The sequence below is a fragment of the Arvicanthis niloticus genome, chromosome 25 (assembly GCF_011762505.2).
Source record: "Arvicanthis niloticus isolate mArvNil1 chromosome 25, mArvNil1.pat.X, whole genome shotgun sequence".
Taxonomy (NCBI): Eukaryota; Metazoa; Chordata; class Mammalia; order Rodentia; family Muridae; genus Arvicanthis; species Arvicanthis niloticus.
In genome coordinates this window covers 12,683,630-12,698,973 of record NC_133433.1, presented here as the reverse complement: position 1 = coordinate 12,698,973, position 15,344 = coordinate 12,683,630, and the positions used below count along the sequence as shown (strand labels likewise).

Here is a 15,344-nt window from a genome sequence, read left to right as displayed (position 1 = left end):
CACCTCAATAAAGATGACCATAATGACAATAAAGAACCATCATGTCCTGAGGCTTCATGATATGGTAAGTTCCTTTCTAATCTCCACACAGTATTATCTCACTCAGTTCTTCCAACTTAATAACATGATAGCTTTGATTTTCCTGGTTTTGTAGGAATGTGAACTGCAACTCCAGAAGATGATATTATACAAACACTTTTGGTTACCCATATATAGTGATTTTTTTCAAAAACAATGCATCCATCACCTTCAAGTGCTAGAAGATGTGGGGAAAATCAATGTGTTCAAGACCATAGTGGCAGATACCTGCTGCTGGGGCTGGCTGGCACAGGAGATCAGTGCAAAGGGAGCCTTTGAAAATTGCCATCAGGGGTCTAGTAAGAAGTTAACCAGGTGTCTAATCATTCATGAGAATGTGTACTATTCATTAGTAAAAATGGTCAGACCGAGCTTCAGGATGACCTCAATTGTCCTTGTCTTTTGAGGCTGTATTGATTCCTGTTTTTGAAAAGACCTGGGTTTGTGTAATCAGTTAGACCTTTAATCCAGACCCTGTCTTGCCCTGGCAAAGCAGCAGATGGTGGCTCCAGATGGGACAATCACATCCTCCCCCATCACACCTTAGTAATGTAAAGCATGAGCAGATGGACAGCAGCTGGGTCTTTTTTTTTTTTTTTCCATCTAAGCAGTAGCTTTCTTTTAAGGCTGTCACTTCTCCTGGCTCTCTGAATGTTTCTGAACTCGGTTCTTTAGGCTCTTGTTTATTTGAGCCTCTGAATTTTCAGCTTTCTCTCTGCATAGGTCATATTAAGAAGGCCTCTGTCCAGTGGAACCTAGGAATCCTGACAGCCTGTGAAGACTAATTTGGAGGGACAGTCGGTTTTGAAGCAAAGCATAATTTTATCACTTTTATCACCACTACCACCCCCCTTTTAGATTCATCCAGTTTGGCTTCCTACCAGTTGCTAGTTCTCTGATCCTAAAGCTTGCTTTCCTGACTTCTAGAATGAAAGCTCTACCTCACACATTCTAAATTAATTAAAAGTTCAATGTGTTAAGTAAAAGAAAGCCAAAGTGGGGCATGGATGTGTATGTTTGAAACACATTTGTTCAAATATAACCCTGAAAAGAAAACCCTGTGAATTTATGAGGCCAAATCATAGAGGAAGAGGATGTTGGATTATAGATAATTTCTACAACATAATAAACAAACTAATGTCATTTAAAGAGCAATGTGTGACCTATGATAGTATTATATCAAGTCCTATAACATTTATTACTTAATTAAAACATCATAAATCAGTGCCAATTCTACCCAGTAAACTTGATTTGTACTATTGGTATGACTCTGTGGAAGGTATGTTCAATCGTCACTTTGCATAGGTCAAAAAAAATTAAGCTCCAGAGGACCAAAGACTAAAACATCAGGCTTCAACATAAGGTAAAAGGTACAAATTACTGATAAAAGAAAAAAAAAAGTTGGCACCTGAGTACATTGAATAATGTCTGCTATTTTAAAAATGTTAAATAATTAAGCAAGATAAAATAATTTCTTCCACTTGAAATTAGCAACACCCTCCCCACCTCCCTAAATGAGGTTAAGACACCCAGTTTAAATTTCACTGTGCTGGCTAGTTTTATGTCAACTTGACACAAGCTACAGTCATCAGAGAGGAGGGAGCAGCAATCGAGACAGTGCCTCCATAAGATCAGGCTCTAGGCAACCATGTAGGGCATTTTCTTAATTAATGATTGATTGGGAGGGCCTAGTCCATTGTGGGTAGGGCCACCGCTTAGATGGGAAGCAAGGCAATAACTAGCACTCCTCTATGGGTTCTGCAACAGCTTCTGCCTCCAGGTTTCTGCCTGCCTTGCTTCAGTTCTGTTTTTAATTCCTCTACAGATAAGCTGTGATGTGGAAGTGTAAACCAAATAAATCCTCTCCTCTGTATTTACAATTGGTAATAGTATTTAATCAAAGGAATAGTAACCCTAATTAAGACATTCATAATTGCAAAGAATAGGTATGCAAACTATATGCTCTTATATCATGTATATTATGTAACATTATGCAAAAATTTAAAGTTACCCAAGAATTTAGTAGCAACATACAGGTGGATGTCATTACATTAAATAGCATTTCAAAAACACTCGGTAATATAACAACTTCATAATGTCATTTTTCCTGGGGGAGGCACCCAAGGACTGTTAGGATTTCAGTGACAACACAACTTTCCCATAATATGCAATGGCAGGATCATGTAACACCATGAATGTGTCTTGGAAATGTCTTATCCTTCCTTATCTAAAAAGGTGAAATAAGATTAGCATGGCTGCTTGCTCTATTTATCCTTGGCTCTTTGTGTACTTGAGTTTCTCTTTTTCTTTTTCTTTTTTTTTTTTTTAACATTTTTAATGATAAGTTTTAGTTGGCTATTTTTTTCTATTTCCAGTTATGATATTTCTGTTGTTACTCTGTTAAGAAATCAATTCATTTCATTTAAAAGGCCAATGCTATTGGTATTTTTCTGTGTCTGGATCATCTATAGGTATGACTCCTTACTGATGATGGGAATTTGGGTTGCTCTTTCGTCTATCTCAGAGTTAGATGTTCGTTTGTTGACTTAAAACAGCAGAGTATGTGATCACACACACAGCTCAATTTTTCCTCTTAAGATCTATGGTTGTAAATATTGTTTAAAACTTCCCTTTTTAGTAATATTTGCTGTAATATATAGTCTCTGAGCATTGCTTGGATTCATCCATATAATATGTTTTTTATTATTTTCTTTAATGTTATTTTAACGTTACTCAAAATTCATGCCATGATTTGTAGATTATTTAAAATTGTCTGCCTTGATTTCCAAACAGTTAAATACTTTCTAGAGATTTAAACTACTATACATTTCAAGTTACTGTTTTGTTTCTGGCAAAGAGTACTCTGTACTATTTGTTATTGGTATTTATGAGGCATTTTGTGACCCAGAATACAATTTTGGTCATTGTGGTCTACAAACATTTTAATAAAATGTGCATCAATTTGGTTTTGACTATAATGCAGTATATGCATTGGACATACAGGTTGTACAGACTTTTATTTCTATTGAATTCTGTTTTACATTAATAAGCATAAAAGTATTGTTAAAATTTCCATGTTTGTTTCTATCTTCTCAATTTCTCTCTTTGTTTTATAGAATTAAACATTTGGACTTTGAAATGTTTAAGTATTATTATGTCTCACTGATGAATTTATACTTGTATACTTAGTATAAAATATCTCTTTTTATATGTATTATGATATTTGACCAGGATTTTATATTAATAGGACTGCAAAGATTTTCTTCTACTTGTGTTTTCATATCCTGTTTCTTCTATCTTTTAATGTCTACTGAATGTATACATTTAAATATATTTACATCAGTAAGGTGGAGTCTTGTCTTTTATTTAAAAGTCCAGTATTATAACTTGTCTTTAACTATTATGCTTGCTCTATTTATACCTCACCTGTATACTTCACACATAACTCATTTTTCATTACCTTACTGCACTGTCATTTTGTTTGTACCAGGCAAGGGCTCCCTGCCTCCCTGCTTGTTCTCATAGTACCGTTAATTCTTTTTTTTTTTTTTAAAGGATTTATTTATTTTACGTATGAATGCTCTATCTACATGTACACCTGCAGGCCAGAAGAGAGCATCAAATCCCATTATAGATGGTTGTGAGCCACCATGTGGTTGCTGGGAATTGAACTCAGGACCTCTGGAAGAGCAGTCGGTGCTCGTAACCACTGAGCCATCTCTCCAGCCCGTACCGTTACTTCTTTAGGAGTACCACGTGATCACCCATATGCCACGGTAGAATGACTATTACATTCATAGACACAATGTGAAGATTACTCTGGGTTCAGTGATGTAGGAAGATTCTACTCTGTAGCTGCTTCTCAGGAATAGAAACACTTCTTTGTGGGGGCAAGGAGACATAAGAGGCTCATTGAAAATCATAAGACAGGAAACTCAGAAAACTTAAAGGAAACACAAGGCCTATCTTCAAAGTGATACAAATAGCAAGCAGATGCTTAGGGGATAAAAGACAATAAGGTAGATAGACACCTGTGACATCTAAAGGAAATTCTAGTGAAATGGCTCTGTGAGTCATTCATATTGGGGTGACACTTTTCAGTCATTAGGCCACCTTTGTTTTGCCTGTCCTTGTGTAAGCAATCCAAGTAAAGTCATTAGTTCTGTCCTAGTTAATCTTATCAACTTTATTGTATCTAGGGTTAAGTACAAGACATATCTGTGTAATTCATAAGGATATTTTTAGAAGGATTAATTTCAGAGGGAGATCCTACTCCAGGGTGAAGAGTGTCTTCAAGGACCAGCCCAGTCTGGTAGAAATGCTGTTGCTTTTTACCTGCCTGCCTGCCTTGCTGAGACATGCATCTCCACTATGCCTGCCATGACTGTTGCATCTCTTTGGTGAGATCCAAACCTGTATTCTTTGTTTTTTTATTTGAACGGAAGATCTGTTGCTCTCCAGATTTTTACTGCTGAGGTGCTCATTCTTATGGACTGAGAAATTACCATGTTTTCAGCCCTTCGAGCCTGCAGATGCCTATTGCCCAGCCTGACTTGTATAAGCCAATATAATAAATCCCTTCTGTAATGTATGCTCAGCGTAGCCATTCTGTTTCTCTGGGAAACCCTGGATGATACAGGTTCATTAAGCTGAACATGGACAGAGCTGTTACTTTGAAGTATTGCCTCACTCTCCTTCTGGTATGAATAAATCTTCCTGTACATTTCTTCAGGAACATGAGCTCAACAGGTTCTTTGTTCTAAAATGTATGTTTGTGTAAAACTCAAGGTACAAGATATCTTCTATTAATCCCCTAAAGTGGGCAATTACAGGACTAACAAAAGATTGAGACCCAATCCTAATAAGTTTAGTACAGAAACTATCACATACGGGTAAGAGTTTTCTTAGAAAACAGAACACAGCAGGAAGCTTGGCAGGGGTATTTCTTATCAAGGGTCCATAACTTTACTCTTTCAGAGTAGATTTCTGTAGGCTCCATTTGAGATTAAACTGTGGCTAGGAAGAAAGGCTGTAAAAGTTAACAGAACATATTAAGAATATTCTTTTTGGACTCCTACATCCTTTTAACCAAAAATATGTGTTGATAGCTTAATGGATTTTTGAATGGCTTAAAAGCGAATAGCCAAGATGACAAGCCCGTCAACCTGTTAGGCTCAACATGGGGCTGGCTTCCTATGTACTTTCCAGCTAATGCTATTTTTTGTAAATTACCCCAACAAGAGCAATGATGCAAGTACCACCAAGGAGGGGGCTGTGTGGATACTCCTGAACATGATTATCTGCCCAGCTCCCACCCTGGTGAAGTCTTTTTCATACCCTGCTAACTAATATCCAGAAAAAAGGGGGGAGGACCAGAAAAAAAAAATAAAAACATTAACAAAAGGAAAAAGAAAAGAAACCTCTTGACACATTCTTAGAGGTTAGAAAAAAACAATTATAAATGGTACCTGACGAAAATAATCTTGAGCAGTAATAGGTGCCGAGGATATGACTGCTGTGATTTATTTCTATTCTCCACAGAGTTGTTTTGAAGCTTACAGCGTTACCATGTATGATAAACATAAACAGAACCAACATTTGCTATCACCATTACTGACAACACTGGCCCTGTTTGGATGCTTTCACAGGATCACAGGGGAACAGTAGTTGGTTCACAGTTCACAGTAAGTGCTACAGATGAAACGAACTAAATGCTTGTTATTGGAACTCTGTATTCTTCCAACACACTCTTAAGCCAATTCCTCGGGGCAAACTTTCTCTCTTCTAACTTATCTCAAATAAATTCATAACAAAGAAAATAAAAGACAGTTTCCACCCACTGAAATGAAAATTCCCATGTAATAAAGTGACCATTCTAGTTACAAGGCAGGAAATTAAAGTCTAATACTGTGTTTAACTTGGTGCTCACTATTATTTTATTTATCTGACTTGTATTTTAAAATGACCTATAATCGACATTGACAGGCAACAGCACCTGGATGCAGAGTCTAGTCAAGTTTTATGTCCTAGACTTTAGTGGTGATAACACTCAGTAACATAAATCGTCAAGAAAGCTGCTGCAGCTTTTGTGTGGGTCTCAGTAGCAGAAATGTCCTTTCTGGTCTCTGAACTCTCCAAAGGGAGAAATGATGACAAGCTCTACTTTTAGTCACCATAGACTAGAAAGAAGAATCAAATCATTTCTAATGGTGCTAGAGTAAATTCCTCAATGATGTCTACTCCTTTGACTGAATCAGACATGCTTTGTTTAATATATACTTCAATAGAGTCCAACACTTCTAAAGGCATCCTCAGTCTTTAAGGTAAAATTGTAAGATCAGGACCCCCAATGCAAGTATAGGTCCATATTCTGTATATGATTTCAGACTGACAGTAAACAATAGATAATTCAAATTTATTTAATAATAAAATATTTAAAAGTAATAAATTTCCTTATACATTTTTTAATTATTGTGTTGTGTTTCTTCTTTACATTAAATACTATGCCAGATAATATTTTTAAGACTAGTAATTAGAAATTTAAAACAGTTTGTTTTTATATTTTTTTTAACACTCAAAATACATATTTTCAGAAAGCCTGATGAAAATAAGAATTGTAAGCAGACAGAAAAAAGCCTGTGTACCCTGTTGCATTAAGCGCAGAGTCTACTGTCTGTTGAGAACCTCAGAACAGAAAACACATGCTCGTAAGTGTGGCTGTACTTAAAGAACTTCCATTCTTCACAAGCCCTTTTCTATTCTAAGCATGAGTGTTCACAGTCCCCTTTGCTTTAATATATAGGACTGCAGTCACTGTAATACTAACAGCACATGAGAAGTTACTAGAAGATGCGCCTGAATTTCAAATTTCACTACAACCAAGAAAACAGAAGCCATGATTTTGAAAGTTCTTTACATTAGCATGCATTTCTCCAAGATAACTTTTTCATGATAGAATACAGACAGTATTTTTTTAAAAGTACAATTTCACAGAGCACATGCTGACTCTGAATTCACTATGCAACCAAGTATGGGTCTCCTGTCTCAACCTCCCAAGTACTGTGATTACAGATAGGTAACACATGTCAGCTTAGGCTATTGTTTAAATTAGCACTACGGATAAATGTTCTATATTTCTCCACTCAAGTATAATAATAAAATGTATACCATAGTAGTTAATTTATAAATATACTATTTCAAAGTGTTTGTCAAACACATGGTAAGCTTACCTTCGAGAGGCCTCCTACTTCCAAATAAAAGCAGATGATGAACACATTCCAGGTGACCCAGAGGGCAGTCCACACTGTGTACTGAATATAAAGGTTTGAGAAAAAGAAAGGAAAAGTGGAGATGAAAACCATATATTTGAAATAAATTAGTAATAGGAATGTCAATAAATATAAATCTGTTTGTAAGTAAATAGGAAATATTGAGAAAAAAAATCTCTTTTTATGAGGTACCCTACAATTTAAAAATTGAAAATCTAATGGTTCCTACCATTGTTAATGGATGCCTGGAAAACTACAATTCTAAAATCCTTTTCTGAGTGGCAGGCACAAATTAAATCCATGTATTCACATGATTTCTGTTTTCTGTACATTATCTTTTCAAGATTTATGGAGTTTTCTGTGAACTACCAATCTATTTACAACCAATCTATGATATATGTACTACCTATTACTCCATCTTTCTATATGGCCACTTATCTTAATATTTCTAAATATTTAGAAATATCAGATGGAAAATATCCAATTCATTAGTACAAATAGTCTAATTTCAGAAATTTAGTGAAAATAGAACTTCCATATCTTTGAATGAAGACTTTGAAAATGGATGTTAAAGGAAAGTTTTCAAATGCTCCTCTGTTGTGTTATTTTACCGAGAGTAGAGCACATACCCCTGTAATCAAATAGTAAAATAGTGAGTGCATAAATGTCTTTAAAATCCCAGAAATTAATAACTAAGAGCCAGAGTAAACAAATAGCCAATTTCTATTATAAAAAATACGTTTCATTCACATCTTGCTGTGAAAGTCAGAAGCAACACCAATAAGAGCATTAGCCAATCTGATATAATGTGGTCCAGATCAGACCCCTGCATAGAGAGGCAGAGTCCTAGACAAGTGCAGACAGTTTATGCTGTAAGGACCACTGACTGGTGAAGTACAGTTGTCTGTATTCTCATCTTACTGTACTGGCAAAAAAAATCTACAAATTGTTGAAATAGGCATTTAAGTTAAATCATTTCTTTCTATCAGTAGATTTCAGTCATCATATCTCATTTCTAAGATAAAAAACTGAAATTATTTCATGATTTTATTCTGTATCAAATAATGAAAATATGAACATTAAGTATTGTTTTAAAATAATTACCCTATCAGATATATACTAAAGTTGTTTGTCTGTAATATGCAAACTGTATTGGGATATTTTTAAACATCACAAATACAAAAAAATACTATAGATGTTTTGCTAATCAGAGAGTACCAAATGAAACATACATGTATCAGAGTAGGCCAGCAATGCCAATAACCAAGTTAGAAGGGAACCTTGAATGAAGCAAGACTAAGCCACGACAGAATTTTTGCTAGCTTGTTTTTGTTTTCCTGTACTGGGAACTGAAGCAGGCCCTTCCAGACCCTAGGCAAGTTCTGTATCACAGAACTGCATCCCAGAAAACCTATATAATTCCTAATTATCACAACTCAGCTCTAACCCCGTAAGTATTGAGAATGTCCAAGGTATAGCAAAGGTATATAATAAGACTAGCCTGTTTAAAAACTCATAGCACAAACAATGCCTGAAGTGACATAAGGATTTCCTACAAATTGTATTATAGATTCTATTCTTGGCCTTTTACAGACACTGATGGGAGCTGCCTAGTTCTACACATTTGAGTGTAACAAAGGCTGTGTTCTTCATGTTGTACTAGGTACTTTCCAGGGAACATATTAACTCAAGTTACCATATGAAGTCCCTGAAGGATGGGTCATCCTTTGATTTCCTATAAAGTGCCAGAGTTGTCCTGTGAAATCTGGCAGTGCACTAGAGTCAGCATGCTTCATTTGTTAGGCTTCACTGCACACCATCTTTGGAAGAGGATTTTAACTGCAAATTGACCCTTCTCTAAAGTTTTCAGCTCACCAGATGACAAATGAATTGAAGGACCATTTTACTAAAAATATAGTTTATCTATATAATTTCTGTAACACATTGTCACACACGTTAGGAATCTGACATTTTTGTTTGTATGGGCGATGGACAGAAAGTTCTTTCTAATATATTGCCAGTTGAAAACGATGCCTGTATGATTGAAATATAGTTTTGTAAGGCTATAAAAGATACACTTCAATGTGCAGTTAATAGACAACATGGGGCCATAGCATGCAAAAGGGAACTCTGGCAAAACAAATCCATGGATGGTCATTTATCTAGTCAGAAATACTAAGTCATCACCTTTGAGACTGGCCATTCGCTACACATTGTCTTTGAAATGGGTTGCTTTTACTAACAATTCAGTTGATGTGATAATTATAGTGCAGGATGGCTTTCTATTTTTGACAAGTACCTTTTGGTTAGTCAGGAGCATGGATGGTATCAGGCTTGTGTATCTATGTAGGTTATACAATTTGAAGTGTAAATGGCTTGACTTCTCCATGTTAAAATTACCTGTGCATTCATACTCTCTCCCTCTCCCCTGTTTCCTTAAATTCAGCACATACCTTTTAGGTCCCATAGACACATGGTTTTGTGTGATTTCCTAAACATGTCCTCATCTTATGAGGATATTTAAGCATTTGGTAATCGAAATAAACTTTAGAAGTTTTCCGGTCTGAATTTCCAACATTGAGCATTAGACTTTAACGTGGATTGTTTTACTAAGGCCATTCTAGACAGTCATTTCTTTTTTCTTATCAGTGTGAATCTATCACAGCATTTTGCTCACAATGTGGTATGAAATAAATGAGGTAGGCTCTTTGCTTTTACACTGTTCTGCTCTCTCCTGGGGTTTAGTATTTCTGTGAGAAGAAGCTTAAGGGAAACCTGCTATCCATGAACCTTACTAGTAAAAGGAAGTCAGAGTGAAGGAAAATACAAATGTAATAAATAGTAACAGTACAATCATGTTTCATGATTTGGTCTAGGTAAAGGCCAGGACAAACCTGCCACATACATTCTGACTTCACAAACAAATCTCTGAAGTGGGTTTTATAAAAAAAGGTAAATATGGCAGCTATGAAATCAAACAAATATCCCAGGGCTTCACAGCCAATAACACATGAAATAAAGTCACTTCATCTAAAACTCCTATATTTATTTACTATTTCTTCAAACACAATGTTTTTTCAAACATTAAACCTGAAGTAGAGTACAGCAGTGGGTAGCTACAGTTCTGCTTTCAAGAGCACCAGCTGAATACAGTGTGAGGGGCAGGAAGCTGGGATAATTAGGCAGGGCAAAGAAGAAAGTGAGCAGAATCTGTACTAATAGCTTGGACTAGGCACTTAGTCCTCACGAGGTGAATAGGATAGGGTAGGGTAGGCATTTACTACGTGCTAATTTAATTAAAGGATTACAAATTTCCTAAGAAGGTAAAAGGAACAGATCATTCCAGGTGGAACATTCAGAATGTGCTCCTGAGGGGGTAGAGGAACTTGTGGCCCATAGGAAACACCAGAGATCACTGGAAGCAGGGCAAAAGGCACAAGAAAGCAGAAAAGCAATTTTTTTTTCTAGCTTAACTTCACATTCTATGTGTTTTGGAAATTTGATGAAAGATGCTGAAGTGCTTCTTCCACACATCCATGTAGCCAGACCGTTTTACAAGACTGATTAGTTCTGTGAGGTCAACTATAGCCTCACTGATGATCTTTTGTCAGAAGTGGTAGAAACTTAACCCCCATGTTGCTATATTTTGAGAGCCACTTAATTGCTGCGGCAACAGACATCATATTTTATTAGTTTTTGAGTAAGCACTGAGCATGGACACAGTGTTGGTGTTCCAAAGCATTTGTTAGTTTTTGGTGGACGAAGTGTAATTGACATATGAAAAGGAGGGTGCACAAAGAATAGCAGACATAAGGTCGAGATAAAAACCTGAAATCTAAATATTAAACAGCAACTGTGGTACAGCTATGTGATACAAGAAAGGGCTTCAGTGGGTCCGGAGATGTCTGATGAGGGTATGGAAGGGATAGGTTTACTGCAGAAGTACCTAGAAGCTGAGATCTGTAGTGAGAATCCTCGGGGGAGAAGGAATTGAAAGGATCTCTGGACTGGAACACAGAACACTTCTAAGTTCAAAGCCATAGCTACCATTCATTCACTAAAGACACAGAATATTACATCTTAGTAAGTCTTGGTGACTAAAAATGAATTTATATGTATAAAGAGTGTCCCATCTTTTTAGGTGCTCCCTACCAAAGGAAGAAGGTGAGGGAAGTAAATTCCTGCTCCAGAGGCAAAATGCTGTGAAATTGGAGTGAGAACATCCAGGTAGAGGCTTGGAGAATGCCTGAGCCAGGGGCAGAGACATGAACAGTTTGTGACTGTGACACATTAGCTCGCCTGTCCTGCATGTCCTCTGTTCCTGCCTACCTCTCCAGCCCCTTTATCCCACAGCCTTCCCTGGTATCTGTGGCCCAGCTCATCAATTCTTTGGATACATATACCTTATGCACTTTAATGATTAATCACTCTGCTCCTTGCTTCAGTGACATGAGAATGATTAATAATTTGTTCACATGCAAATCTTCTTTATAAGGTATAATCTCTGAGAACATTGACTGTAATGGAGATGCTGTGTACACGTATATTGTATTTTTCACTCTTACACTCCATCAGTTCACAAGACTCCCTTGGGAATCAAGGGCATTGCTTCTCTTTTTGGTTTCTTTGCTTTGCTTTGTTCCTCCATTTTTACTCCCAGTAAGGAAAAGAAAGTTTTAGATCTGCCAGAATCTTTAACAAAACTCTTAGGGAAGGGGAGAAAGAAAGCAAGAATTTGCTGGGAAAGCAAGACCTCCATACAAAATGTTTTATTTGAGTTAATCTTCCCAAGAATTCTATGAGGTCTGTTTTAGCATCCTTAATTTATAGGTGAAGAGGGATTTGTTAGACTGCTAAGTGACTTGCTCACGGGATCTAGCAGAGAGCAGATAAACCAGAGGTATATTTGGTCCCACTATTCTTACTAGTTTCCTGAAGTTCTGTCACCAGATTTTAAACCTTAAGTTGTTCCTGATGTAAATGTTGACTTTAGAACAAGTCCTGATCTGTTTCCTAGGCAATAACAGATTACTATTGCTTATGAGGAGATCCAAATTCCCACATGGCTACAAACTGCCCAGGTTTTAATGGTCAACTTGGCATAATGTAGAATCGACTAGAAAAAGAGTTTCAGTGGAGGATGGTTTAGATTAGTTAGCCTGTGGGCATGTCTGTCAAGAGCTATCTCAATTACTTAAATTAATGTGAAAAGACTTAGCATGAAATTCCTAGACTGTATAAAAAGAAGAAAGTGGACAGGCAGGAATGTCTCAACTGACTGTTCTCTCTTCCAGACAGGTTACTACTTCCAGTTCTTGCCACCTTAACTCTCCAGCAGTGGTGGACTGTAACATGAAATAGTACGCTAAAACAACTTTGCCCCTAAAGTTGCTTATGTCAATGTATTTTGTCACAGAAAATGAAATAAGGCATTTCTTATTTGAGACAAATGCCTAAAGAATCACAAGAATGATATGTCTGTTCACAACGGTTCCTTTCATAGCTGAGGAAGGTTACTGCACTATTGCAATTGTGTGCAATTGTGTGCTAGTATTTCATTGTCTTATGAACACAACTCAACTGTGTGTTCCTCAAAATTTCTTCTCTCTCTCTCTCTCTCTCTCTCTCTCTCTCTCTCTCTCTCTCTCTCTCTTTTTTCTCTCTCTCTCTCTGTGTGTGTGTGTGTACTTTCTTTTGTCCCTATAACTAGTGACCTGAAATTGATTTAATATTAAAATTATAGAAAATGGTTGTGCTATAAGTCACATGAGTGACTCAAGGGGCAGCAGCTTTTCAGTGGCAGCAAAAGGAGACCTGAATCTGAAAGGCAAAGACAATTCCATTCTAGACTACAAGAGGAATGGACGTGCAAGACTGTGTTACTTATGCGCCACATATAACACAATGTGAGACTTTTAGTTGTAAGTAAATGACAGACATTTTTAATGAATAAAGAAAGAAAGAAAGAAAGAAAGAAAGAAAGAAAGAAAGAAAGAAAGAAAGAAAGAATATTAGGCTAGGAGGATGAATGAAAGCAAGGAAGTTAGGAGAAGAGGAAGTGAAAGAGAAAGGAAAAGAAAATGGGAGTTCATTTTCAGACATAAATTTGGTCAGGAGATCAGGGATATTCTTAGTCTTAACCTATTATGAAGCTTATGATAGGTTTTAGGTAGCAATTTAGGAAAGTACAAAAAAATCCATTGGGACTGGGAGCTCACTAGAAACCCCATATATATAAGAAATACATCAGAAACCTCAATCAAGCAGTGGTTATGGAGAAAGGGTACATTTCGAGTATAAAAATCATCAGAACTAGACAGTATCTCTAATAGATACCTGAAGCTTCATTCTATATATACCTGTCTGGTCCTGGGGCCTTAGTAGAATAACAATAGCAAAAAATAAAGCCACTTGACATTACTACTATTTAAAGTTTAATTAATACCTCGCTATTCTTCAGATACTAAGGCATATTCTATCCATATTCTATGCCATATTCTATCCGCAGGAAATCTCTTTCTAGTAAGCCATATAATAGCTCAGATGATATTCAAAAGTAGAACAGGAATTGCTTAGCCCCACCACAAAGTGAGGAATATCAGATAATCTGTCAACAGTTGGGCTTAATACAATTTAACATGAGATATTTAAGTCATTTCTTTTTCTAATGTGGTAAGTCCACAACATTGCAAAAATTCTCTGGTATATTTTATATTTATAGGCCTAATGGCCATCTTAGAGGATGATAGTCCTACTTACAACCATTTACATTATTATAATTCATTACTTCCCATAAAAGTAGCTTCTATTGCTCTCTGATTTTTATAGGAAAGACAACTAAATACAGTGAATGCCATCAGTTAAATGTAGGCCACACTGTGCACCTCAAAACGTTCCCTGAAACACAGTTGGCTGGCCATGCTTGGCATACTTTGCAAGATGGATAAGTGCTTGAAGTGTATCTTAACAAGTGAGGATCATTCAAATTTAACAATTTGGAAACAAAAAAATGTAAGTGTATACTAAATACCATTGTATTCATGATGTTATAATACCCTATGTTAATGAAAATGGTGTCTTAGTATGTTCAATGATTAAAGCATTATGCTAGCTAGGTTTGCTTCCTATAGTTAGTGGTAGTTTCACTGATACTAATGGTACCTGATTACATTGATGGAATATGAATGTATACTAAATCTCATTATAGCATCACATGTTTCATCAAGCCTTCTACTCTATCCAAACTGTGTCATAAATCCAACTTAGATTTATGAGCATGGCTTTTCCCTAGGTGAAGGATTCTTTGAATTTTGTGTTTTACAGACTGAGATTTATGCCAAAATTGAGAATTTTAGAGGAAGAACAGAAATACTATGTCATTTAAAGTGTTCACAAATTATTTTATTCATTTTTAATAGAAAGATTATAGTGTTTATATGAAAAGGCATGAGAATAATACCACCCCCACCTTGCCCACACCTAGAGATAGTGTGATCCTCAGGAGTTCTGACACCCCCAGGCTCACCAGTGAGTTTTATCCTAGAGCACAAATAACTGACTTAACTGACACCCACTTGTGGCTCAAAAGACACAAAACCTACCACTCTGTCAGAGGCACACCTTCCTTCTGGTTTGTATTGCACATGGAAGTAGATTGTGTGCTTCAGCGCCCCCGTGCCCCAACCCCACCCACACCCAGAGACAGCTTGACCCCCAATAGTTCTGATACCACCAGGCTCACAGGCAAGTCTGCTCTCCCCACCCCAATACATAGCCTAACTGGGACACCTCCCCATCAGGGGCCCAGAGGACACAGGACCTTCTGTCCTGCTGAAGACTCATTTCCTTCCAATCTATAATTGTACAAGGGGGCAGATCTTGTGTTCCACCATCTACTACTCTGCCCACACCCAAAGTTTACTTGACTCCCAGGAGTTCTGCCACATCCAGGCTCACAGATCCAGTGCTCCAGACCCCCTCCCACACCTAGAGACAGGC

General features: G+C 36.8%; 1 protein-coding gene across 1 annotated transcript in view; it reads right to left on the bottom strand.

Moving 5' to 3' along the window:
* Positions 1-15,344, bottom strand: part of Nkain3 (sodium/potassium transporting ATPase interacting 3) — a 588,474-nt gene that overhangs the window by 285,084 nt on the left and 288,046 nt on the right. Inside the window, exon 3 of the mRNA XM_076924094.1 lies at positions 7,308-7,388. Within this exon, the coding sequence (XP_076780209.1) occupies positions 7,308-7,388 (81 nt within the window). The remainder of the gene's footprint in view (positions 1-7,307; positions 7,389-15,344) is intronic.